This window comes from Brassica oleracea, chromosome C3 (genome assembly GCF_000695525.1).
Source record: "Brassica oleracea var. oleracea cultivar TO1000 chromosome C3, BOL, whole genome shotgun sequence".
In the NCBI taxonomy this organism is placed as follows: domain Eukaryota; kingdom Viridiplantae; phylum Streptophyta; class Magnoliopsida; order Brassicales; family Brassicaceae; genus Brassica; species Brassica oleracea.
The window spans coordinates 51,318,631-51,345,924 of record NC_027750.1 but is presented as its reverse complement, the minus strand read 5'-3'; the positions used below and the strand labels follow the sequence as shown (position 1 = coordinate 51,345,924).

General features: G+C 36.6%; 5 protein-coding genes across 5 annotated transcripts; 2 read left to right on the top strand and 3 right to left on the bottom strand.

The window, feature by feature from the left end:
* Positions 1-163: 163 nt before the first annotated feature.
* LOC106330863 (glutathione S-transferase T2-like) lies at positions 164-986 on the bottom strand. Its single transcript, XM_013769264.1, has 3 exons — positions 545-986; positions 421-456; positions 164-342 (listed from the first exon to the last, which is right to left on the bottom strand). The coding sequence occupies exons 1-3, from the start codon at positions 984-986 to the stop codon at positions 323-325; spliced, it is 498 nt and encodes a 165-aa protein (XP_013624718.1). The 3' UTR covers positions 164-322.
* Positions 987-3,957: 2,971 nt separating this feature from the next.
* Positions 3,958-8,158, top strand: LOC106328724 (putative pre-mRNA-splicing factor ATP-dependent RNA helicase PRP1). Its single transcript, XM_013767220.1, has 15 exons — positions 3,958-4,250; positions 4,327-4,431; positions 4,517-4,734; positions 4,817-4,869; positions 4,966-5,082; positions 5,174-5,265; positions 5,611-5,697; positions 5,983-6,197; positions 6,291-6,383; positions 6,482-6,605; positions 6,708-6,858; positions 7,144-7,213; positions 7,344-7,504; positions 7,621-7,796; positions 7,903-8,158. Exons 1-15 carry the CDS (start codon positions 3,958-3,960, stop codon positions 8,060-8,062), a joined length of 2,115 nt encoding a protein of 704 aa, XP_013622674.1. The 3' UTR covers positions 8,063-8,158.
* A 175-nt stretch (positions 8,159-8,333) lies between these two features.
* Positions 8,334-13,296, bottom strand: LOC106335573. The gene is made up of 6 exons (XM_013774128.1): positions 12,814-13,296; positions 12,251-12,594; positions 12,076-12,172; positions 11,859-11,976; positions 9,019-11,380; positions 8,334-8,922 (listed from the first exon to the last, which is right to left on the bottom strand). Exons 2-6 carry the CDS (start codon positions 12,432-12,434, stop codon positions 8,465-8,467), a joined length of 3,219 nt encoding a protein of 1,072 aa, XP_013629582.1. The 5' UTR covers positions 12,435-12,594; positions 12,814-13,296; the 3' UTR covers positions 8,334-8,464.
* A 2,991-nt stretch (positions 13,297-16,287) lies between these two features.
* Positions 16,288-21,530, top strand: LOC106334791 (calcium-transporting ATPase 1, chloroplastic). Its single transcript, XM_013773153.1, has 8 exons — positions 16,288-16,817; positions 17,371-17,425; positions 17,647-19,598; positions 19,741-19,899; positions 20,055-20,226; positions 20,321-20,610; positions 20,695-20,990; positions 21,384-21,530. The coding sequence occupies exons 1-7, from the start codon at positions 16,641-16,643 to the stop codon at positions 20,941-20,943; spliced, it is 3,054 nt and encodes a 1,017-aa protein (XP_013628607.1). The 5' UTR covers positions 16,288-16,640; the 3' UTR covers positions 20,944-20,990; positions 21,384-21,530.
* A 531-nt stretch (positions 21,531-22,061) lies between these two features.
* LOC106334792 (interferon-related developmental regulator 1-like) lies at positions 22,062-24,582 on the bottom strand. Its single transcript, XM_013773154.1, has 11 exons — positions 24,414-24,582; positions 24,028-24,193; positions 23,835-23,915; positions 23,662-23,744; positions 23,456-23,571; positions 23,260-23,370; positions 23,027-23,136; positions 22,637-22,940; positions 22,472-22,549; positions 22,263-22,394; positions 22,062-22,169 (listed from the first exon to the last, which is right to left on the bottom strand). Exons 1-11 carry the CDS (start codon positions 24,421-24,423, stop codon positions 22,062-22,064), a joined length of 1,299 nt encoding a protein of 432 aa, XP_013628608.1. The 5' UTR covers positions 24,424-24,582.
* Positions 24,583-27,294: the final 2,712 nt, after the last annotated feature.

The following is a 27,294-nucleotide window of genomic DNA, read 5'->3' as shown; positions in this document are numbered from 1 at the left end:
TGTGATTGAGAAACGAGAATATGAGAAAGAGAAGATGGTATTGGCGATGAACACTGAGACTACAAATGACACAAAGAAACTAGAATACTTTCATTTCATTACAAACTAGAGTACTTCATTTCATTTAAAGACAATGAGAGTAGAAAACAACAACCCCAACAGCAGTCTTGTGACACAACAAACCAAGAAAGACCAAGCTGTTTCCGTGACACAACAAACCAAGAAAGACATAGCTACTTCCGTGACACAACAAACCAACAAAGACATAAGACTGACACAAGAAAACAACAAAACACTTCTGTTTTTCCACTGCAATGCTCCACTATGTGATGAACACAACACCTGAGATTAATAAAATTTATATGAGAACAACAAGACATAAGAATAATAAACAGAAACAGAAACCTGAGATGTGCTCACCCTTCGGAAACAGAACCAGAAAATACTCTGAGCCGCCTGATACAAAGCAAAAATAAGAATGAGAACCAGAACCAACATAAAACAGAAACATAACTTGCTAAATAAGAAGTAACAATAAGCTTACCCAACATTTCTGTAATAAGCTTCTTTTTTAAAGCTTCTTCAAAGTCAGATAGTGTCTCTTTTTTGGCAATGAGAGTCTCAAGCAGCCCCATCTTGGACAGTCTCTCTTTCACTTCCAAATCTTTCTCCTTAATTGCCCACAAGTTCTGAAACTCAGAGACACCCTTGAGGGCTTCACCGATTCTCTTACCACTTCCTCGTTTCGATGCCTTGACACCAGGAGGACGTTGCTCAGCATCATTGGTAGTTGCGTAAGAGCTTGAGGACTGAGCACCATCGTCACACTTTCTCTTCTTACAGCTTCCATCAATCTTACTACTAGATGCTTCACACCATTTCTGGTCATACCTTAGCTCGTCCCACACATGTCGAAGATTAAATTTGATCTTGTGATCATTGAAGAAGATCTCATGTGCTAGTTTAACTACATCATTCTCATTCATTCCACTTGTCTTCTGTCTTGTTGCAGACTCATAAGAACCAGAAAACTTGGAAACGAGATCATTTATCTTCTGCCACCTCTACTTACACTGGATAAACCCTCGCTTTTCACAGCCTTGAACCTTTGGACTAGCTGCAAAGTAACTAGCTATACGCTTCCAGAAAGCAGCAGCTTTTTGCTCATTGCCTACAACAGGGTCCTTGCTGGTGTTCAACCATGCGCTGATAAGCACAACATCCTCGGTGTGACTCCATTTCTTTCTTTTTTTTTCTCTGATGGTGTGTCTTCACGCAAACTTGAAGGTTCAGTACATTGAGTACTAAAAACTGGGAGTTGTGAACAACTCTCACGAAAATAGGTTTGAGGAGGGAAACCATCTTGTTGACTGTTCAACAGATCAACAAAGTTGGAGTTTTGACTATATGGATTCGTAAAATCCATATCCTAGACTGTCAAAGAAGAGAAAAAGAAGAAGAAATGTGTTTGAAGATGGAAAGAGTCACAATGAACGTGTTTAGCAGATGGAAAGCAAGAGCAGTAACTACAAGGTTTAATAGAGATGAGTTATCACAATTAACCTAACTCTAAGCAGCATTCATTGTCACAATTAACTCAACCACAAACTTAACTCTAAGCAAGCACACTGTCCTAACCACAACCTAACTGTAAGCAGCATTCATTATCACAATTAACTCACACCATCAGTAAAGAAAAAAGCTAGCAAAAGGAGTGAGTTACTCGTACCATTCAATGTTTCTGCCTCAACAAAGCTCGTCGATGTGATTGTTAACCATCCTCTGTTTCAATTCAATGCTTCTACCTCAACAAAGATACCATCTGTAGTCACTTTATCCCTGCAAAGGAAAAGTAAAAAATAACCTGAGACAAGGTACACTTTAATAAAAAAATAAGACAAGCAAAACAATATAATCTCCAGTTAGTGGTTTATACTTTACAAATTATATAGAGAGCTGAACCTTGCTATGTATAATCTCCAGTTGAGAATCATTCTCTTCCACTCGTGCTCCATGTTGTGTCCTGTCTCTTTCAGATACCTTCCTCAAGGGTTATCAAACAAAATAATGTTGGGTTAATCAACTAAACTAAACCAAAAGTATTGATCCACAAGGACTCAAGCGAATAGAAAACAGAGTTCTCGGAGATTCCTAAACTAAACCAAAAGAATTGATCCACAAGGAGCTAATTGATGTTAATCAATTATGTTCATTGGTCCTAACAAAAAGCTATGAACTTTGAATACAATGGAACAGAGAAACAGTAAGATGAACCTGACCTTTATTGAAGAAGACTTGATTCTTCTTGTGATCGTTGAATCTCAGCTTCTCCTTTCTTGATGCATGACTCTGATCTTCCATCGATCGACAAACTCTGCCTCAGAAACAAACCATCGACGAAGAGAAGACGAAAAGAAGACGAAGAACGAAGAGAAGACGAAGAACAAACCATCAACTCTCACCTTCCATCAATCGACCAAGAGAAGAAGAAGAGAAGACGAAGAACAAACCATCATTTCCGATCTTCAATCGATCGACGAAGACAAGACGAAGAACAAACCATCGTCGTCCTCTAAGATGTCGAAGAACCGAAGAGAGATTACGGAGAAAACAAGAGAAAGAAGAAAGAACCGAGAAAGAAAAAAGGGAAAAGGAAAAAAAATGGTGTTGTCTTGCCCACCATCTTACACGTGTTTCCCTCTTTCATTAAGAAACCGATTCGCAAACCACAGATTAAGTGGGGGTTATTGGTTCTAGTAGTTTAGTAGATTTAGAAATACATTTTGGATTTAGAAATTTTGATAAATCCATTGATTTTAAAATCAAACAAACAAATTTCAGAATCAAATATACAGATTTCAAAATCAAAATAAGTGGATTATTATAAATCAGTCAAATGGATTTTCAATAAGTTCAGATTTGTAACAAAAAATATATATATATATATATATATATATATATATATATATATATATATATATATATATATATATTATTTTTTTTAAACTACAGAATGTGTTTTACCATGCTTTTGGTTTGGAGTTTTAAGTGTTTGTACTTGTGTAATTTTTCTTAATATGTAATAGAGATTATATAAAAATTATGATGGACACATACAATAGAAAGTGGAAAATATTAAATTGTACAAATTGGATAATTGAAAAATTTTTAAATAGAAAACTTTCAAACGGGATCAAGCAAAAAAAAAAGAAATGTATATTGAACTGAACATAGTGGTTTTAAGTCAAAACATGTTTATGTCAAATTTTCTCTTTTATGTGTTTTTCGTTTTAACATATATATATTTTTTAACTCAAAGCATCTCATATATTTGTTAAACAGTGCTTGTTTATAATTGTTAGAGGAACATGTTCAACACGTATGACTTGGGGCAAAAAAGATACCGAAAACATCAATAATACAAATCTATCGAAATATCAACACTCAACTCAATATTTGCTCCTTTGTATTTTTAACTTAAAATCATTCATAAATCCATTCAAATCCATTTTTAAATCAAATCTTTAAACACATCATTATTATTGAATAACACCTAATTTTAAAATCTATTTTAAAATCATAGAACCAATAACAATGAATTTGAATATGGATTCTAAAATCATAGAACCAATAACACTAGATTTCATTTGTATTTTGAAATCCATTAAAATATATAAACCAATAACGCCCTCTAAGGAACGGTATCACCCATTTTAATTTAGTTTACATTTAATTAATTCATGTTATTTCTTTAAAAACCCCTACCCCAAACCGCGATAAATAAAGTTGCTCTGAGTCTGTTTATCTCAGTAATAAGATTTTAAATTCAAGGGGTTCAGGGAAAAAAACTGTGCAGGCTGATTCGAGATTTCTCGAGGCGCCGGAGTGCGATTAGGGTTTCGGTCTAAGCAGAAGCAGCCGCTATTCCTGAAGCTTCCGTGAGCGTTTCTCTGCGATATGGCGAATCTCCCGATCCTTCAATTCGAAGAGAAGATCGTGGAAACAGTTGAGAACAACCCAGTCGTGGTCATCATCGGAGAAACCGGTTCCGGAAAGAGCACTCAGCTCTCTCAGATCCTCCATCGACACGGCTACACTAAGTCCGGCGTCATCGCCGTCACTCAGCCCCGTCGTGTCGCCGCCGTTTCCGTCGCCAGGCGAGTTGCGCAGGAGCTTGATGTAAACCTAGGAGAAGACGTTGGTTACGCTATACGTTTCGAAGATAGAACATCGAGCAAAACACGCATCAAGTAATTGGAAACATATGTTCAGTTGTGTAGTTATGTCTTTTGATTTGCCACCTCATTGTGGGATTGTTGCTCGTAGGTACCTCACAGATGGAGTTTTACTCCGTGAGAGCCTCTCCAATCCAATGCTTGATGATTATTCTGTGATTATATTAGATGAAGCTCACGAGAGGAGTTTAAACACGTAAAGACTTTTTATATGATTGATTATTCTGTAATCATTTTGCTTATATCTTATTAACTTGGTTCCTTTTTGTTTTTTCTTTCAGGGATATTCTGTTGGGTCTAATGAAGCGTTTGGTTAGAATCCGTTCGTCTAACTTCAAAGTCCTTATAACCTCTGCAACGCTTGACGGCGAAAAGGTTTCTCGATTCTTTTCGGGATGCCCTGTGCTTAATGTACCTGGGAAGTTATACCCTGTGGAGATATTGTACAGCAAAGAGCGTCCCGGCAGTTATATTGAGTCGTCTCTCAAAGTAGCTATTGGTAATGTTCTCACCGTCGAGTGGGTTTCTGTTTTGATTAATATGGTTTGGTTTAATCTTGCAACCTTGTTGTTTGCTTGTAGATATACATGTTCGTGAGCCAGAAGGTGATATCTTGATCTTTATGACTGGACAGGTGTGTTTCATTTGTTGATCCTCTTGTTCATTGAAACTTGGCAGAACCTACTAGATTGTTGTGTTTCTTATTCGTATCGTATGGTGCTTTAAATAGGATGATATAGAAAAATTAGTATCAAAGCTGGAGGAAAAAGTGAGAAGCTTAGCAGAGGGATCATGTATGGATGCTATTATTTATCCTCTTCATGGATCTCTGCCACCTGAGATGCAGGTAAAGATTTCTGGATTTTGTTTCTACAATCAAGATCACTTGGTGGTCTAAAAGGTTTTGTAATTTTTATCGACATTCACCGTTTCTGCAGGTTCGTGTGTTTAGTCCACCTCCTCCAAACTGCCGGAGGTTTATTGTTGCTACAAATATTGCTGAAACTTCCCTTACTGTGGACGGAGTTGTGTAAGAAACCTGAACCTTTTAATTATATTTTTGGTTTTCACGTCTGATACCTACCGTTTTCCATTTACGGCATAACATAATGATATCTACATCACGACGTTGTTAAGTCTAGTCCAGGAAATATTAAATATTTTTTTATATGAAAAATGTAGTTAGTATGAGAATACTTTCTACTGCGTTCTTGAATCTGCTTGTTTGGTCTGATGCTTCTGTTACTGCTGCCGTAAAAATGTCGTATTAGGATTGCATCATGGTTTTTTGTGTACATTTTAAGCAAATTTTCAGATTATGTTTTGAATGTGGAGATCGATAGCAATTTCAGATACCTATTTTTTTCTATGACAGGTATGTTATTGATTCGGGGTATGTGAAGCAAAGACAATATAACCCATCAAGTGGAATGTACTCTCTTGATGTTACTCAAATTAGCAAGTAAGCAAAAGAGTTTTGTTTCAGAAATCGTGGTTCATTTCATTAAATTAGTAGATAATATTGAACTTGTATTAATCTATTTGTGCATAGGATGAACCAGTTGATGTCGCATGATATTTAAAACTGAACCTAGGAAATATCTACTGATAGTGGTTAGATAGGACCCGATGAGTTATAACTTATGCTTACTCAGGAATAACAGTGGTCTCTTGCTCCGGTTTTCATCAAGATCCTATATGCTTATTGCACTTCTTTTTAAATCTATTTAACTGTGGTGTTCCACAGAGTTCAAGCTAACCAACGTGCTGGACGTGCTGGTAGAACTAGACCTGGGAAATGTTACCGATTATACCCCTTGGCAGTCTACAGAGATGATCTCCTTGATGCAACGATTCCTGAAATACAACGAACTTCCCTTGCTGGAAGTGTTCTTTACTTGAAATCGTTGGATCTTCCTGATATTGACATTCTCAAGTTCGATTTTCTTGACGCTCCATCATGTAAGTACCAATTTCTATCGGGGTTAGATGCTTCAAAAGTCTGTTCTACAAATTCGAGATATCTTATGAAATTTCCTTACCTATAATATGCAGCTGAGTCATTAGAAGATGCATTGAAGCAGTTGTATCTCATTGACGCAATTGATGAGAATGGAGCAATAACAAATATTGGAAGGACGATGTCAGGTATGTTTAGCGCATTTTTTCCATTGTTTTTCAGTTTTCTCTTTTTCTTTTTTTGGTTTTCGTTTAATCTCAAACTGAGCATATTTGTGGTTCAACAGAGCTTCCACTAGAGCCATCATTGTCAAGGACATTGATAGAAGCAAATGAAAGTGGTTGCTTATCTCAAGCTCTAACAGTCGTTGCTATGTTGTCAGCAGAGACTACTCTACTTCCTGGTAGGAGGTTAGTTTTGTGATATACAATTACCTGAGTCAGATTATGAAATTTTTCAAATCACAGCAGATGCATCAACTCGTCTCGTTATTGTTTGTGCTTGTGTGACAGTAAACCAAATGAAAAGAAGAGAAAGCGTGATGAAGAATCTAATCTTCCTGATGGATCCGGATTTGGTGACCACATTCAACTACTACAGATTTTTGAATGTTGGGACAGTAATAATTATGATATTCGATGGTGCAAAGAAAATGACCTGCAGGTAGATTACTCCAGTCTTCTTTCTTATCTATTTTCAAGTATCCACGTTAAAAGCATGGTGGCATCAAAATTATGCATAATCACCAAATGCCGTACTTTAGAAGGAAGTTAAATATATTATGTTCTCCGTTGGGATATCATGTTCTTCTGATCATACAGTTTTATCCTTTTCAGTCACGAGTGTTTCTGGAATCTAATGCCTTTGTTTAGATAAACCCCTTTTGATAAAGTTACTTAAAAGGTTCCCCTCTATGCCATTAACTTTTTGTGAAAAAAAAAATTGCAGGTGCGTGGGATGGTGTTTGTCAGAGATGTTAGACGACAATTATGTCAGATTATGCAGAAAATATCCAAAGGTTAGTACAGTTTCATGTCAACAAGTTCCAATGGAAGAATTAGTCTTTTACTCTCTCCCAAGGTTTCAACCAAGCTTTTACATATATAACTAACTGTCACTAAAACTAATTGGTCTTCTTGACAAACTAGATCGATTGGAAGTTGGAGCACGTGGGAGGAAGAGCTCAAGCCGAGAGGAGTACAGGAAGTTGAGGAAAGCTCTATGTGTGGGGAATGCAAACCAAGTTGCTGAGAGAATGCTTCGTCATAATGGATTCCGAACTCTTACCTTCAAGCCCCAGCTAGTCCAGGTATTAACTGATTTATAATTGTTCCGTGACATTGTTATTCCTTATATTAATCATCATCAACTGAGATCTATAGGAGACAAGATTGTAAACTCTTTTTTTTGGGGGGTTGATTCCAGGTGCATCCAGCATCAGTGCTGAGTACCGACCAGGATGGAATGTTGCCAAATTATGTAGTGTACCACGAACTGATATCCACCACACGACCATTCATGCGCAATGTTTGTTCAGTTGAAATGTCATGGGTGGCTCCCATCAAAAGAAAGATTGAGAAATTAAATGTCAGAAAACTGAGGTAAAAACAAACCTTTTATAATTCTTCATTCCAGTCTTGTTCCAGCTTTCTTTCCCTTTTTGTTTGGATCGAGTAATTGATTGGTCTCTTCTGCTGTTATATGTAGTGGTGGACCTGATAACTCTTTCAAGGAACCTGAAGAGAAGAAGAGCACGGAGTTGTCTACGAACACCAACACTGCAGAAACACCTACAGTTTCTGAAAATGTCGAGAGTAGAATTGAAGCAGCCAGAGAACGCTTTCTTGCTCGTAAAGGACAGAAATAAATAGTAGCTGTAAACAGAACCTCGATCAGAATTTAAAATCTTTGACTTAGCTCAATTTTTAAAAAATTTTAAGAAAAGAAGAGTTTACTTTTTTTTTTGTCTTCCAAATCATAACGGCAGTTCAATATAGAATGATAATTTGACATCTAAATTGAACAGAAGGCAAAACAACTACATATTGAATAGAGAAGAAGAAGAGTTTATTAGTAATAATAATCAGATCATACCAAAGTAAATAAAAACTTTACAATTCATGCCACCATTAGTAATAGGCAACCGAAATCGTGTGCTCCTCTCACAAATTAGCTGCAACAAACGTAAAGACCCAAACAACAACACAACCAACTACGAACATTATGAACAAACATCATTAAAAACTTTACTAGTAAAACAAAAAAAAAATCACATAATAGAGCAATTGCATTTATTCTCCAGCTTAGGAGGAGGTTTCAAATTATCTGCTTTATTACTAGGAGGAACTCCAACGTTACCTATCATCCTTGCAGCTTCCCCTGCATTCTCATCATTCTCTATATGTACCTCTATGTTCTCCTCTGTTTCCGTTTGCTTCCTACTCGCTTTGGCCCCTTTGGAACTCTGTTTCTTCGTCTTTGTTCCACCACCGCTTGTGTAACTACTCCTGTTAGCATCCGACTTTCCAAGAACTGTCACAGTAGGACGCAATACTTCTTCTTCAGTTGCCGCCACATCCCTTGCTTTGTCCATTGCTATTGATGCAGCTTGGTAAACTAGGTCGTGAACAATGGAGCTGCAGAACAGTATTGCATCAGTGGCTTCTTCGAGCGTGAGGCTCTTGGGCTCTTTTTGGCCTGGACACTCCACAAGTACTGTTGACTCATCTGCAGAGCGCAAGCAACCATGTCTAAAACTCCACAAGGTTTTAAGGAAAATACATGTAACAAAACAGTATTAAAAGCAAGGTGAGATGCCAATACCTGAAATTTCGTTTACAGGAGGAGCCAGGGAGTTGTGGTGATCCACAGAAGCATGTGCCATACTCTTCTCTGAGCAGTCATCATCCACTGCATTTACGTTGCATTCTGACTCTGGAATTTTATCATGAACTCCTAAACCAGGTGTTTCGGGTTCACAACTCTCCGGCTCTATTTCTGAGGATGACGTGGTGAACGAACCGTGGTGATGAGTTTCAATCACATCCTTTTCTTGTAGCTTAGAGTGATCATAGAGAGAGCAGTCATCAATGGCAGTTGATGCTCCTACTTCAGATGTGTTCCTTACATGTGCCGGTGATTCGCTTATCTCCACTTTGCTCATCACACTATTGTCTACATCATCTCTATTTTCAGAAAATCCATTGTCAATTATCACTGGATCATGCGCTGCTAGGATAACAACTTCATTGGTGGAAAGACCGATTGATCCATTCATCACATTGGTTTCAGTACATTTCGAATCTTGGAGTTCATAATGAGATTCTTGATGAGTTTCATCATCGGTACATGTCATTTGGGCAGCACATACTTCAAAACTGTCTGCTGGCACAACATTCAGAGCCTGGCAGGCGTTGCCTGACATGCTGCTCAGGAATTTGGAGTTGGTATCATACCTATGAGTCTCCATGTCAAGTGTACTCCCGCTCTGATGTCGCACATGACTTCCTTTTCTTATGGACGAACCATAATCCCAAGATGAAGATGCAGAAGTAGTTTCTGTGGAGCTTCTAAGACTCATACTCTTATCTCTCAAATAAGAAAAGCCATCATACGATCTGGTAAAACCACTGGAGTTACTAGCTTGAGTGATTGGTGACTTCATACTCACCGATCTCTTTATAAGCAAAGGAACTCCCCTCCTACCTTCTGAAGAACCAATCTTCACATCATGATCCTTCTCAGAACGCTGAGTTTGAGTATCTTTTGTCTCTGTACTTAATAGACCACAGCCAGTGGAAGACTCTATTTCATCATCTTGCTCTCCTAAAGCCCTGAAAATAGAGCTCTCTTGCAAATGATTTTCTCCTTGTTCATAGGAATCATCACACTGCTCAATCTCAACCATAGCAACAGGCAGCGAATCTACCACATTTATTGCAGGAAGTTTCTCAACAAAAGACTCTTTTTCATCAAATTTCTCCTGAGACTGTGAATTTTCATCAATAGCTGTTGTTGTCCCAGGGGAATCTGTTTCCACGAAACTATGTTCTTCCCTGCAATCTGGACAAATATTTATCTCGCTTCTAGTAGCTTCAGTGGCACGATAGTGTGAACCACATCTACCACAAACCTCCATAGTTTCAAGATCGGCCCCTTCCAAAAAGTCATTGCCTATATGGTTGACCTCCTCATTCACACTAGACTCGCATTCAACAGCATAACCTTGATCCATATCACTCTGAGAACTCTCATGTCTACTACCTTCATTCAATACATCCATAATATCTCCATGTTTATCAGGATAAGCCAATTTTTCAACTTCAGATTGGGCAACAGAATCGCTCCTTTCAGTATCTGGCATGAACCCTATAACTTGGCTAGAGCTTGAATTGCTCCCAACTGTCGCAGATGAATGTCTTAACATTAGGTGATGGTAAGAAGACGAGCTACTTTTCCCAGAATAGATGCCAGTGCTAGGAAGGCTAGAAGCAAGAGGCCTAAACATGCTATGATGGCTTTTAGGATGATCCATCTGACGAAGAGCAGACTCAAACGGCCTTCTAGGTGCCGAGCCAGGTGACTGCAATTTCGAAGATCTCGAAGTTCTACTATTCGGAGAGAGGCTAGCTCTCTTTGAAACCGCACGTTCTGAGCTACCTACAGGAATAGACTGTATAGGGTGATGAAGATCCTCATGACTGTGAGATGAACTAACACTTCTTGACGCACTCGGAGAAACAGACTGTCTGCTGCGTGTTGACGCTGGTGAGGAGCCTCTAACATAGGATGCAGGTCGATCGCCCAAAGAAGTTCGGAGATTAGGTGGCGCATCCAATGAGAAACCAGGAATGTTTGACTGCCACACTTTTATTTTGGGTGAAGCAGAGTTGCCTCGACTTGATCTAACAGGAGAAGTGCCCCTGCCAGCTGGTGGTGCCGCCGTGGTGGTTGACCCAGTGCTCATCCTTCGTGAAGTTGGGGTTGAAGATCTTGATGCAGGTTTCCCTGGAGAAGGCGAGATCCTTCTAACTGGGGTAACTGATCGTTGACCAGACGCTGGACTAGGATGGCGTCCTGAAGATGGCCTTCCTCTTATCTGCTGTTGCATAGTGTCAGCTCGAGGTGATGTGCTTAAGCGATTTGGGCTTGGACTGCCCTTACTACTACGGCGTCTCTTCTCCATCTACACATACATATACATATAAATGCATATTCAGCACAGTGAAACCATCAGGATTAACATTTAATACAGTATAGATTAATGTTTGGCTAGGACTAACCACTAGACAAATTATTTGGGGGTAACTAGTTGCTTTATAGAGGACTAACAACTAGACGGATTATTTGGACTCTGCCTGGACGTTAATGAACTATTTATTTATTTTTTATATATTTTACATTTATCTAACAAATTTTAGTATTTGGATTTAATTATAAAATTATTTTGGTGAATTATCAAATTAGATATACAAAACAAAAGAAAATAGAAAAATTTGTGGATTTGTACTAACATTATTAGTTAACTTAACAGATTTTTAAAAATGGTTTAAACTGATTTGAGTAATATAAATCGGATTTTAAGAAAACCATTTCGGCTAAAACCAATTTGCGGCCTAGACGCCACCTAGAACAATTTTAAAACCTTGGTATAAGATGAATACCGTTGAAGATCTAGATGGAGAAGTCTGACTCTGAGGTCTCCCTCTTGTTCCAACACTAGCTACTTGCGGTTCATCATCCAACGAAGGAAAAAGTGGTGTGTCTGGAGGCGTCAACAACCTTTTCAATTGATTATACAGTAACCTTTTGTTAAGACAAAAGATTTAAAAAAAAAAAAAAAAAAAAAAAAAGATGCAAAAGTTAGATATGAAAAGCTACCAATCATAGTCGTTCTTATCTTCTTCTGCACTCAGCAATCTGCTACTCTCTCCTTGAATAGGAATGGCAAACTCCGAAAAATGCTTCAATTTTGTAGCTGAAGAAGAAGATAAACGTTCCAAAATTAGAAGGAAACAATTAAAGGATCTTGGTGAGACAGAAAACATAAACTTACAAAATGCATCTTCAAGATCATAAGATGACTGGAGCAAGAAATCATCTCTTTCTTTCTCTTGCAACTCACTAAACAAGGCAAGATCTTCTTCGTCTTTGTCTCTGAACAGTGTCCCATATTCAATGCTGTCTCCTCGTCTATGTTCCTTGCCAGGAGAGCATCTCAATGCCGGCGAAGGAGGCATCTCTACTGCTCAAACTACTCAACACTGGCACCACACACAGAAAAAAAAAGAGCTGACCCGGTAGACCTCAATTCACTTATGGGCCTATAGGAGCAGCCAGCTGTCTCTTGTGATCACATATGAATCTCTCAAGCTCTCGACGGTCTTAAAACTGAACCACCTGAAAAGAATCAATAGCCATTGGTTGCTGTAAATAAGAACAGAAATGTCAAGTCTTAAAGACAAAAACTCAGCAGCATGACCTAAAGACTCAAAACCTTTTTTTTTTTTTAATTACAATTGTGAACTAAACAGAGTAAGATTGTTCTAGAATAGAAACCCCAACTGCAAATTGAAGCTCGCCAAAAAGTCTACGATTTGCAGAAAGCTTGAAACTTACCAAAGATTAACCACAACCTTCTTCAAGTAAACAAAAGATCTCAGCTTTAAGGATCAAACCCAGGTCCTCAAAGTCTGAAGCTAGTTCCGTTACAGATCAAAAGAGCAGAGACCCAAGTGAGATCAATTCAACTCTCTCTCTCTCTCTTTGAAAATGCTAACTTTCTACGAGCATTTAGTTTGCTTCCTGTTGAAGAAGAAGAAGAAGAAGAAGAAGCAAATCTTCGATTCCTTGCTCTCTCTTTTGATTCTGCAAACTGTCAGATTTGCTGCTTTGCAACCGCAACTCAAAGCTGTCTTCTTTTCTCTTCTCTTCTCTCTGTGAATCTTCAGAGTTGTCTTTTCTCAAAGCTTTTTGGTGTTTTGTGAGTTAATGTGATCGTAGTTAATTTCAGCAGGGAACGGTGACCGAAGGAAGCTCTGAATAAAGATAAAGGCAGAGTCAAGAGAGACTTGGATGCAGACGAAAGAGCTCATTCTGATAACTCTCCCTTTTTGTTACGACATTTACCCTAAACCCCCACCCCCACCCCCCAAACTTGGTAAGTTTCCTAAATCGTACAAAAAGAACCCCCAATTATTTTAATTATCATATTTACTTTCATGATTTATTCTCTGATCAACTCTAATAATTCAACATTAGTATCTTAATTGACAAAATTCATGATTTATGCATTATTTAACCTATGTTGTTATATTATTACAAAACCCCCCCCTTAATATAATATAACAAGCTCAGAGTTGATGTAATCAATATGTAGTTGGTGACTAATGAAGTCATTAGGTACTTCTATGCTCCCAACTCGCAGCGATTTTTTTTAACATGGGTTTGTTTCATATCAAACAAGTGGGGTTGTTATACATTTTTTTAAGTTTGGGGTTTTTCTACAAACATTGCAAGAATGGAGTATCATTTTCATGGCTTAAATTTCGCTCCAGCTATTTTTTTTTTTGTTCCTAAAAGCACTGGCTTCAGTTAATAAGGTCAAGATTCACAAATAGGTAATTATGGATTTTTCTAGTTTATAATTGGTCTATTTATGGCGCCATTTATAACTGTAATTCAAATAATGGTTATGTTTTTTAATCTGTGTCATTTACGACTTAAACAGTTAAATTGGTTTTTAAACCAGAATATATTTAAAATGTTATAATAAGTAATAATATTTTTTGAGTTTATTAGTGTGGAATGTCAGATTTGGAAGATTTCTAAAAATATTAACATTTTCTCTCTGTTTTAATGATTAGCTATAATGATTTATAATTTGACTAGCAAATTATTTTATGTGTTAAAAAAAGACTAGCAAATTCTTTGCATATATAATACCAGAAAATTACCTATTTAGTAGTAAAGAAAACATAAAAGTGATGATTTTCATATTAGCAATATAAGAATATTTAATCTTCAACATAATTTTATAGAAATTTACATCAGTATATTTTTGTTACATTGTATTATAGATTTCTTAGATAATTGTGTATACTTATGACAAAAATTTATATACTTGTAGATCTAAAACTAATATTACATATGATAACTAATGTTTACTAATAATTTGATAATTCGTATAATACATATTGTGAAATATGATTCAATTGCTTTACTTATATCACATGTGTGAATTTGACTTGTAGGGGAACGTATTTTGTCATAATTAACTCCATATGTATGAAAATGTGAAGTTTTATGTGATGTATTAATGTTTCGAATATAACCAACTGTGAGATTTAGACAAAACTGAAACTCGTGAAACTACATGTGACATACATAAAAGTTCAGTTTAGTTTTTTAGTCTGTTGGTTATGGTCTGTCTAGGTTACCATGGACTTAAATTATCAGAACAAGAGTTGAAGACGATAAAACAAAAACGTTTGATGCGTTAAAGATGCTTTTAATGTTTCTTCGGATACAAAAGTCGACACGATGGCAATAGGTATTGACCGTATGAGAAGCCACTTGATGATTAAGCTTAGGTGTAAAACATATTTAATACACATTAAACAAGTAATTAAAATAAGGTGCCAAATGATTGTCTCTGGGAATCAGAACGGTGTTAGTTGACAAATGTATGTTTCAATCATGTGTCTACCTTCTTTGTTGAGATGTCAACCTACTATTGACATGTCAAAACTTGGCTTATCACATAACAAAAATGCCGTTCGAGCCTCATTAGTCATTACACCTTATAAACGAGAGTTGTTAAAATTATACAAGATAAAATATATGCATCGAGTCTTCTTGCAAGTTAAATTTATGTTAAGTTTTTCGGGTTTTGAACTTAAAATCGATTGGCAATAAATAGACTGACTCAAAATTAAATTTTATATACTATATATGTTCCATTAAAATTTCTGATGTAAAAGCTTATATTATTACACATTTTTTTAAAGATTAAGGCCTATGACCCATTGATCTCTACATGATCTCAACAGATTTAATTATAAAGCTATTATTATCAAACTTAGATGCAAATGAAAAGCTCTCTTACTAACATCATTTAATATGAGATTATGAATATGTTTAGTTGCTGCAAGAGCTGATTACTACTGTACACATTTGGTCATGCTAAATGGATCAAATGTCTCCACGTTCAGAGTCTAATTACCGTTTGCATTTGCATATGCATATTATGTTTCAAAGCATCTCCAATCTATTGCTATTTCCACTTCTATAATAACAATTAGAGGTGAAATTGCTCCAATCCACTTATATTTCTTCCTCTATACTAGAAATTTCTATTTTTCCTCTATTTATAGAGGAAGAAATAATATTTCTCTAATTACTACTTTACATGTAGAAATTGTTATTTTAGAGGAATACAATGGAGTATATATCACTTCTATTATAAAGTTTCTATATTTTAGAGGTGAAAATAGCAAAATACATTGGAGATGGTTTCAGGGTCGGATTCAAGTATAAGGCTGTAGGATACTGAATCTAGATCCAACACCCTTTTTGAACTTTGGAACTGGACGCATTCAGACCAGCAAAGCGCTGATCCAGCTCTTGTATTTGTTCCATGCATGAATGAAGACTGTGAAGGTAGTCTTCAACTTACTATATTATCATCAAATCTTTTTTTTTCACTCCATTACTTGCATTATACAATGAATCGTGCTGCAACTGTGTATAAGTCTTTTGGCATGTGGTGGTGGGGTAGTAGTAGTACAACAATGATGTTTCATGGACACTACTAAATCTTAATAAGCTAGCTGAGCTAATAAGGCCGTTAGACTTAAAATGTTGGGCCTATTCAAGCCCACTATGCTAATTTCAAAGAATTTTAATCTACAAAATTGAACAATGTTCGAATGAATGATTTCTATATCTATAGTGTAAAATGAAGAAAAAAAGTCAAGTCCAGTAGATAGAGAAGTAGACTTTCTTGACCCATCCAAGTCATCACCGAGTAAACAAAGTTTCCATTAAAGTTCGAAAAAAAGACCGACCATCTCTCTTCTCCATACGAGGAAACTTCGACGAAGCTCACACATTCACACTTATATGCGAGACGACGCGTTAAGCATATCGATATATGTCTCTTCACTGATAAGATAAAAATAACTAAAAGTTAAAAGAGCTCCGATTGAATGAACGAAGAATCTTCACTGCTTCTTCCTTTTTTTTTTATAATCTTTTCCCCCAGTATATATAATAGAGTTTCTCAATGACTTTGTTTATATATTATATAATATATCTTTCTGCGTCTTCGATCTACGAGACCCCCTTGATTCTCTCTAATCTGTCTCTCCCGTGTCTGTGTGAAGTAAAGGTCTGAGGTGAGCGAGTGAGTGGGAGATTTTAGCTCTTCTAAGGCAAAAAAAAAAATGGAGAACTACCTGAACGAAAACTTCGGCGATGTGAAGCCTAAGAACTCCTCCGACGAGGCGCTGCAGCGTTGGAGGAAGCTCTGCTGGATCGTGAAGAATCCTAAGAGGCGGTTCAGATTCACTGCTAATCTGACGAAACGTTCCGAGGCGGAGGCGATTCGTCGTTCTAATCAGGTACTACTACTTGGACCTCACTGAAATGGCCAACAATACCTTAAAACTTGTGTGTGAGTTATCACTATGCATGACATTAGATTTTTTTTTGGGACTATCACTTATATATTTCTATGATGGATTTGAAGATACGAGTTCCTGATTCTTGTTTCCTTTGGATGCGATCTCACTGGAATGGCCAATACATTTTTTTCACTTTGTAGGATCGTTACGTTTAAACTTGTGTGTGAGTTATCACACTGTTTTTCGGGTGTTCGGGTGTTCTCGTGTTTCTTAAAACAGTCTTAAAAAAAACCCGAACCTGTTCTCAGTTTTATTAGTTAAAAGTTAGGTTTTATTAGTTAAAAGTTAATACACGGTTTCTTATATTCCGCTAAAAAACCCCGCCCTAGAACCTTCCATTAATCATGCTCTAAGAGCTCAGTCTACTCGTGGTGTTTGCAAGTTAAGAATGTTTTGAATGAGGTGTTAATTAGAGAGATATAGGCTTATACTGTTCGTTTGTGCTTTCTTCTCAAACCATTTTCATTTTGTCTATTTTATGAACGTGCAGGAAAAGTTTCGAGTGGCGGTGTTAGTTTCACAAGCTGCACTTCAGTTCATTAATGGTGAGAATAGAAATAGACTAGAAAAAAGATTGTTTGGTGTTTTATTTTAGAACAAACTTAGATTCAATGCAGCAGTAAATGTAAAAACGTTTTTTTTTTTTTTTTGCTTTGAATAAATTTAACATTATTTCGAAAGAAAAAGAACAGAATTAGACCAAGTCCTTAGTGTTGTTCAGTATGTATTTTCTTTTCCTTAACGAGAATGTGTTGCGTGCTTGCAGGCTTAAAGTTGTCTAGTGAGTACACTGTACCTGAAGAAGTAAGAAAAGCTGGATTTGAGATTTGTCCTGATGAGTTGGGATCGATTGTAGAAGGGCATGATGTGAAAAAGTTGAAGATTCATGGTGGAACTGAGGGCCTGACAGAGAAACTCTGTACGTCGATTACTAGTGGCATTGGTACATCTGAAGACCTGCTGAGTGTAAGAAAAGAAATTTACGGAATCAACCAATTCACAGAGAGCCCCTCTCGTGGCTTTTGGTTATTTGTTTGGGAAGCCCTGCAGGATACCACCCTCATGATTCTAGCTGCATGTGCTTTTGTATCGCTTATAGTTGGGATACTCATGGAAGGGTGGCCGATTGGTGCCCATGACGGACTTGGTATAGTGGCGAGTATTCTTCTTGTTGTGTTTGTCACCGCCACGAGTGATTATAGGCAATCCTTGCAGTTCAAGGATCTGGATGCAGAGAAGAAAAAGATTGTGGTTCAGGTTACTAGAGATAAAATGAGGCAAAAGATCTCGATATTTGATCTACTTCCTGGCGATATTGTTCACCTTGGCATTGGAGATCAAGTTCCAGCTGATGGGCTTTTTCTCTCAGGGTTTTCTGTTCTGATAGATGAATCTAGCTTGACTGGAGAGAGTGAACCCATTTGTGTCAATGTGGAGCACCCCTTTCTTCTTTCAGGTACCAAGGTTCAGGATGGATCTTGCAAAATGTTGGTGACTACAGTTGGAATGAGGACTCAATGGGGTAAACTGATGGCTACACTAAGTGAAGGCGGCGATGATGAGACACCTTTGCAAGTAAAGCTAAATGGTGTGGCAACCATCATTGGCAAAATAGGTTTATTTTTCGCTGTGATTACGTTTGCTGTTTTGGTGCAAGGGTTGGCTACTCGGAAGCTTCAAGATGGTTCTCACTGGGCCTGGACTGGTGAAGAGTTGATGTCGGTCCTGGAATATTTTGCTGTTGCTGTAACAATTGTTGTGGTCGCGGTCCCAGAAGGTCTGCCTTTGGCTGTCACATTAAGTCTTGCTTTTGCCATGAAGAAGATGATGAACGACAAAGCGCTTGTGCGGAATCTAGCTGCTTGTGAGACAATGGGATCTGCAACAACTATTTGTAGTGACAAGACTGGAACTCTGACAACAAACCACATGACAGTTGTAAAAGCCTGCATCTGTGGAAAAGCCAGAGATGTTAATTGTTCCGATGCTGCTAGGTATTTAGCCTCTAGTATCCCTGAGTCTGCTGTTAGAATTCTACTGCAATCTATATTTACCAACACTGGTGGTGAGATTGTTGTGGGGAAAGGAAACAAAACCGAGATACTGGGATCACCCACAGAAACTGCTCTGTTAGAATTTGGGTTGGCACTCGGAGGGGACTTTCAAAAAGAAAGACAAGCCTCAGATGTTGTGAAAGTTGAGCCCTTTAACTCTACAAAGAAAAGAATGGGAGTTGTCATTGAGCTGTCTGGAGAACATTTCCGGGCGCATTGTAAGGGTGCTTCTGAGATAGTTTTAGCTGCCTGTGATAAGTACATCAACAAAGATGGTGATGTTGTTCCCCTTGATGAAGCATCTACTAGTCACCTAAATAACATTATTGAAGAATTTGCTAGTGAAGCACTTCGAACTCTTTGCCTTGCTTATCTGGAAATCGGTAATGAATTCTCATCAGAAGATCCCATTCCAAGTGGAGGATACACTTGCATAGGTATTGTGGGCATCAAAGACCCTGTTCGCCCTGGTGTCAAGGAGTCTGTTGCGATCTGTAGAGCTGCTGGAATCACAGTCAGAATGGTTACTGGAGATAACATTACTACTGCAAAGGCTATAGCCAGGGAGTGCGGGATATTGACTGATGATGGCATAGCTATCGAAGGCCCTGAGTTCAGGGAAAAAAGTGAAGAGGAATTGCTCAAGCTAATCCCAAATTTGCAGGTGATTGTCTGCAACAAACACTAGTTGCTACTATTAAGTTATACAGTTTGTGTTGGTAGTTCAGAACCAACTGATCCGCAAACAGGAAACGAACTCCAAATTGCATACACGGGATTTTCAAGCTTTAATTTCCTTCTTGTAGGTCATGGCTCGATCGTCACCCATGGATAAGCATACTTTGGTGAGAAACCTCCGTACAATGTTTCAGGAAGTCGTTGCAGTGACAGGTGATGGAACAAATGATGCTCCTGCCCTTCATGAAGCTGATATTGGACTTGCAATGGGAATTTCTGGAACCGAGGTGTGTTCTCAGTCTTCCTTGTCCCTGTTTCATTATCTTGGTGCACCACTGCACATAAAATTCGAGTGCGGATTCTCATGGAAGAACATTGTTTACATAGTTCCTCTCCATTCAAGAAGAATGGAGTTCTCATACTTTATTTCCCATTTTGTTAGGTGGCAAAAGAGAGTGCGGATGTGATTATCCTAGATGATAACTTCTCGACGATTGTCACTGTTGCCAAATGGGGCCGTTCTGTGTACATAAACATTCAGAAATTTGTTCAGTTCCAGCTGACAGTAAACGTTGTGGCTCTTATTGTCAACTTCTTGTCAGCCTGCCTTACTGGTTAGTTCCAAACCACATTTCTATTTCCCATTGTTCAGGTTCCCAGTCATCTCCTCATGGTTTGGTAACTAACTTCTCGATTTGTATGACTCAGGAAACGCGCCTCTAACAGCTGTCCAGCTACTATGGGTTAACATGATAATGGACACACTTGGAGCACTCGCGCTAGCCACAGAACCACCACAGGACGACCTGATGAAGAGAACACCAGTGGGAAGGAAAGGAAACTTCATAAGCAATGTAATGTGGAGGAACATCCTTGGCCAGTCACTATACCAGCTTGTCATCATATGGTGTCTCCAAACCAAGGGGAAGACAATGTTCGGTATCGACTCCGACTTAACACTCAATACCCTTATCTTCAACACCTTCGTCTTCTGCCAGGTAAACTTCCCTCAAATCTCTGAATCATAAAAAGAAACAACCAGAACGTAACCACGTTCTCACAAGTATAATCATTTTCGTCAGGTGTTCAATGAGATAAGCTCGAGGGAAATGGAAAAGATTGATGTGTTCACGGGGATACTGAAGAACTACGTGTTCGTAGGGGTTCTAACGTGTACGGTGGTGTTCCAAGTTATCATAATAGAGCTACTTGGTACGTTTGCTGATACAACACCACTAAATTGGAGCCAATGGTTCGTAAGCATCGTGCTAGGGTTCCTTGGCATGCCTGTTGCTGCTGCCTTGAAGATGATTCCAGTTGGCGCACACTAAGTCTAAAGTCTTGCGTTATATGTGTGATTCCTTATTAGCTGTTGAAGGGACCCATTTTTTTCTATTGGCTATGGAAGTTTGATATCCTAAATGGCCTTGCTTTTTTTGTTGTGTTTTCATTTGGCGCACACTAAGGGTGTGACTGGTAAACATCGAGGAACATTAGGAATGAATAGGAAAAGAATGAATAGGAATAAAAATTTGGGAATGATGAAGAATGAGAGTTCCTTATCAAAATTAACAAGGAACAAATTTGCATTATAATTCTCTACAAAAAAGGGAATGATGAGGAATGAAGAGGAAAAAATATTCCTCATGAATGGTAACATTTTTGAGAAACGTTAAGGAATGTAGTGTTCCTTTTCGTTCCCTTGGTTACCATTCAAACCCTAAGTCTAAAGTCTTGCGTTATATGTGTGATTCCTTATTAGCTGTTGAAGGGACCCATTTTTTTCTATTGGCTATGGAAGTTTGATATCCTAAATGGCCTTGCTTTTTTTGTTGTGTTTTCATTTGTGGGTTGTTGATTTGGAGGAGCATTTGCTTCGTAAATATTAATGATAATGGAACTTTGTTGCTCTTATCTTTTGATTCTTCTGTTGGATACTTTTAAGCTGTGATACTAGCCGTGGCTCGTGGGTAGAAAGTGTAGTCACATTAATATGTTAACTCAGTTCGCTATGTTTAATGATCTTCAAGATTTAAATTTGGTATTAGTTTTAAAAATTCATGAATCTGGATTCCAAAATTTTGTGGTTTTAACAGTTCACTCATGAAAGTCTACTGAAGTTTTATTTTGATTTTAAATAACTTTGTATGCCAGAATTTTAGAAGTTATTTACTACTTTAATTGAATATATGAAAATTTAATTGATTAACAACAAACTTTAAAGTGAACTTTTAGTTAAATAAAAGATCTTAAAACACTAAATTTTAAAACATAATTTAGAATTAGTAACTGAATAACATTAGATTATAGCTAGATTTATAAATTAAATTAAAATCTATCATTGAATAGCACTGGAATTTTAGTTAGAGCTTCAAATTGAATAACCAAAAATTTGTCATTTACAGATAAGAGATCCAACAACACTGGATTTTAAAACATGATTTTAGAATCAACTACTAATTGAATAAAACTTCCTTGTTAGAGATATCATCCTCTCCTTGTTCATGAGTTTCGTCCTTGCTTTGCTGACAGCTGAGTTTGGCGACTGAAACAACCTCTGCCACAAATAACGAAGATGGGAAACATTAAACACCACTCATGGTTAATAATCAAAGGAACAAAGAGGAATATGAAGTGTCACAAAACAAACCTTTTCTTCATTAGTCATAGTAGAATGTCCACCAATCTTCTTTGGAGTGAAACTAAACACATCGTGTAGGAACTCATTCTCCTGCATATGCTTGATAAAGCCACCCCCAAGGAAATGCTTCAAAAAATTTAACTGTTGAAACAAAACCATGTCTATGTTAAAAAACAAGTCACAAGAAACAAACCAACACTATAAAGATTGAGAGGAACCTGTATCATCTGGCACCACGTTGACGTCTCTATAGAGGCTCCTCCAACTCTTGTAGAGGTTTCAGGTGCCACTCCACCCTAATCATGAGTGAAAAAAAAAAATCATATATAAAAATCCGAACCATAATCATATATGTATATATCATATAGAAGGTAAAAATATACCTCAAGAAATTGAACCAGATCTTTGAACAAACTTCGTTGCGTGTTGAGATCTTTCTTAGCACAACCTTTACCACCTGCCTCTACAGCGAGGTCTCTAACTTGATCAGTGACTTTAGATATCAATCTATGCATGTTTATCAATGCCTCACTTTCTTCTTTCACTGATCCATTATCAGACCCTTTGGCTTCCGCATCAAACTTCTCTAGAATTCCCAACTCAAACATAAGAGCAAGAGCTTCACCAGCAGCTATACGTACTGATCGGTCATCCTTTTCCAAAAGTGTGGAGAGATAAGTCACGGTCCTGTAATGATATCAACATCTAATCAGCTTATAGATCCATTAATAAGTGACAGACACTAGGTTAAAATAAATAGAAGTTCCACTTACTCTTGCAAAATTTTGGGACCTAGAGTCCATCTATCAACTGTTGTGAGCAGAAACGTCCAGGAAGAGACAACAGTTGTTATTACAGCAGGTGAAGGTTTGGTTGCAACAACCTACACAAAACATCAACTTACATGTGAGCTTTCTAAGTACTTAAGATTAAACAACTCACTCTCTTAATAAACCAACTTAGGAATTAAAATTCCATATTATGAGAAAAAGAGTAACATGCATACATTAGAAACCAGTTTAGGGTCAATCATTTGCCATATTATTTGCATAGATCTCTCGGTTTGCTCTGCATTGGCTCCACCAACAAAGGTTATGACTGCTAAACACTCGAGAATCTGCAATGAAGTGGCAGGATATCAGCAAGCATATAGAAACTTTTAGCAGAATAAATAGCTAATAGATTATGAAATTTATCCATACCGAAGTTATTATCAAGGCTTCACGACTAGATTTAAGGGCTTGAGAAAGAGGAGTGACGGATTCTTCTAGAATCTCTTGTGCTTGATCCCCAAGTCCAACAGTTAAAGCTAGCAACCCTGTAAACGCCACATTAACTGTTAGTATATAGCTCAATTAAAAAAAAAAAAAAAGATGACGCATAAGTTGCTTGTTCCTGGGTGACTAACCAATAACATGTGATGCTAGTGAGGACTCTTTAGTGGACCTTTTCTTGATGCAGTGTAAACACCGATCCAACAAGGTGGCAAAGCTACAACGTTGAAGAAGAAACATTAGATAACAATCAGGTGTCACCAATACATAAGTTATATGAAGAAGGAATAGAGTATGAGATAGTTACTTCTTTTCCACAAACTCATGCTGCAAGTCACTTTTGAATGCGTCAACAATGGAAGCCAAAGCTTGCTCTCTCGTAGAACTCCTTCACATCCAGAAAAAGAATCAAAATATCATTAGTTTCACATCAAAATCACAAAAAAAAAAACTCAACTCACAAAAACCAAAAGTGGTGGAGAAAAAAAAAACCTAGCTACCTTTTCTCATAGAGAGCATCAAGGGACTGATCCAACATAACATCTTTCTGAACATGAACTTCATCCATGCGAGGTATCTCAGACCGCATGGTGTAGAAGGAGCTTAAACTACACGTATCATCATCACTATCAAACAAATCCATCGGGGCGTTCTTAGGCTGAGCTTCTGCAATATTAAGTGAATCTTAGTGTCTTGTATCAAAAGATGTATAACTTGCCAACCACGCAAATAAACCAAACTAGTAATAGAACTCGACAGTTTCTAAAGCACTTAGGAAAACAAATCCAGAGATTGAGAAAGTAGATAAATTGAAACCTAAAACGAGGAGATTCAGGTTAGACATATCTAAACTAAAATAATAAAGAATCAAGAACATGAAGCTTACTCTTAGACATGGTTTCTTATAATCAAAATCCAAATCAACTAACGGAGTGGAAGAAGTTACAGAGCTTCAGGGTTTTTCTCTTCTCAAGTTGTTATTGATTATCTAAAAGCAAGTGTCTCTCCTCACAAGTTTAGTTTTCTTAAATAACAAAACAAATCTAGGAGAAAGAGGAAAACAACTTAAACAGGGAAAAGGATAACAAAGGAAATAACAAAATAACATGCGAAGTTGTTATAAACTTCTTAACATTTAAACCAAAAAAAAAAAAAAGTTGTTATAAACTAGAATATATCAGCAATCACAAATTATGAGAATTATTATAAACTAGTATAAATTCTATCACAACTATGAACTAGTATAAATTAGCATTCTCTTTGGTTAAAATGGGTTTAGAAACAATAAAAATAGAGACAATATAGTCAAACTCTTAATGCATTGTCTATTTATCCAAAAAAACTAATAAAATGCAATGGACGGATTAGTAAATAGGGTTGGTCTTCATAATTGAGGTTTTGATATGAGAAAACAGAGTCCAACTCTGGACCGCTAGTATCTCTTATCTGTTGAGTTAGCGGTCAAGCTAGATCATTTTTAAGAGGTTCTCTATAAATATTTTAAGAAAATATGCCTTTTAAAAACAAGTATTTTAAGAAAATATTTAAATAAATAATAATGTATTTATCTTGTTGGGTATCTTAAAAGTGGAGAACTCCAACCCAAAATCTTTTCAAATATTCTTTACAATCTTCAGGTTATCTCTTAAAGGAAACTTTCCTTTTTGGATAAAACTTTTTCTTTGTTAGAGAATTTAGAAGCAAGTGGAATACAGTGGCAGTCCTGAGGGGAAGCCAATGAAACACAGGCTTCTGGTCTTTTTGGTTTAAGTAATCTATGCCAAAAATTTGGTAAAACATTAAGTAGCCTAGTGGTTATTGAAAGCCAAAGTAGAGTTTGTAGGTTGAGACAAAAACTGAAAAATGCGTTTTAAAAGACATCCGATGAGATCAAATCCGAGGGAGAAGATCGAGGCTGGTGAAGTTATTTATTCCTTGTCGATCATGTATTATAGATCAATGTGATTTAAAAAATATTACTCTGATTTATTACAATCACTAGATCGGGTATACTTTTGTTTTAATTTTTTTTGAGAAATTTAATTTTGGTATTTATGTTTTTTTGTAAAACCGTTAGAAAAAGTATTTATGTTTTTTAATCATAATTTAATTTAAATTAATTTTTGATAACTATATTAAATATGTCAAGTTACATAACTACACACTTATGTCATATACATTTTAAAAATTATTTTTTAATTTTATTTCAAAAATTTGCAACATATTATATATTTTTAATGGTTATCTAACATAATTAGTCAAAAATATTCGTATAAAAAGAACCGACTCGAAATCAACCCAAAAATTAAAGTTTCGTAATCTATTAGATTTAGCATATATACTCAAATAGTTTTTAAAATATTATATCCGAGAACCAATATCAAACCCAACCTGCACCGAAAACAGAACCAATTTTTTTGAAAAAGTGTTTGAAAAATTAATTTTTAATATTTTCTGTTACAAAAAAAAAATATATATATATGTATATTTCGATGCAAAAGTCAATGAACCATTGTGGTCTAGTTGTAAAAGAGACGGCTATTATCAAAGATTATATGGGTTCACAGCAAGATCTGACTTTTTAGATTTTTATTTCTTTTTTTCTCGCTAATGGCAAATATGTAAATACTCTATCTTCTCCATTTATCAAGGCTTCTATCTTTCTCAATTTTTTTCCACCGCCACAAACGCAATCGATCTAATTTTTTGATGTTTCCTTTTCATTTATGCATAAAAATTGAAGATTTGTTATTTATCATCCAGTTTTAAACATCTTAACACACAAAAACTTGAATGATTTTGATAAATTTGATTTCACTGCCTAGCATTCAATGTTTTTGAACGATATATGTAAATAGGTTAATCAATAATCCAACCATTGCAGTTGAACAGAAGCACAAATTCTTGCCATTATGAAACTTGGACTCATAGTTTACAAATAATTGCATGAATAATTTCTGAGAATATGACTGTTTTTTTTTGCTGAATTTCTGCAACTCGGTTAAATCATGAAAAATTGAGTGTTAGACTTTTGCAGGAAGAAGCATAACTGGTTTCGTTATAGAACTTTATATAAAGAGAACGTGGTTAGTTTTTAAAGTAAATACAGTTATAGAATATTTTTAAGTTAAAGTAAATACAGTTATCAATAGATGTAATATTGATATTAAAAATGATTGTTGGACTAAACTAATATCAACCAGACATGTTCCAGCTTTAATAGTATTGATTCAAAGCCTATGCAACCGCATATTACAATCATTCAAAAAAGCGTATGCAACTTCATGTTCATGACCTAGAACATAACTGTATATGGTAATGAGAAAATTCCGACTCGAGACAAAAACTGAGCCCTAGGAAAAGAGAAAAGAGCTGTTGATGGTATCTGAAACTTCATGTCTTCAACATCATCCTTGACAGCTGACTTCTTTTGCTGATTAACGGTACCAAATAGCCTAGCCACTCATCAGCATACGACGTACCATCGTACCGAGTAGTAACAGCTTCCCTTGTCCTCTTCTGACTGTTGTGATCTGACAAATACCCATCTTCTTCTGTCAAACAACTCTTGTCAACTTCGTCTTCTTTTTCTGATTCAATATCCGACACGTGTTTTCTTGCGCAATACTCATCTTCATCAACCGATAATATCTTCTTAGTCTCTACCTGTTGTACCTTTCTTGAAACCACTAACTGTCTTTCCATCTTCGACTTCTTACCTAATTGAATCGAGGTTTCAGATCACACCCTAAGACAACTCTATACGT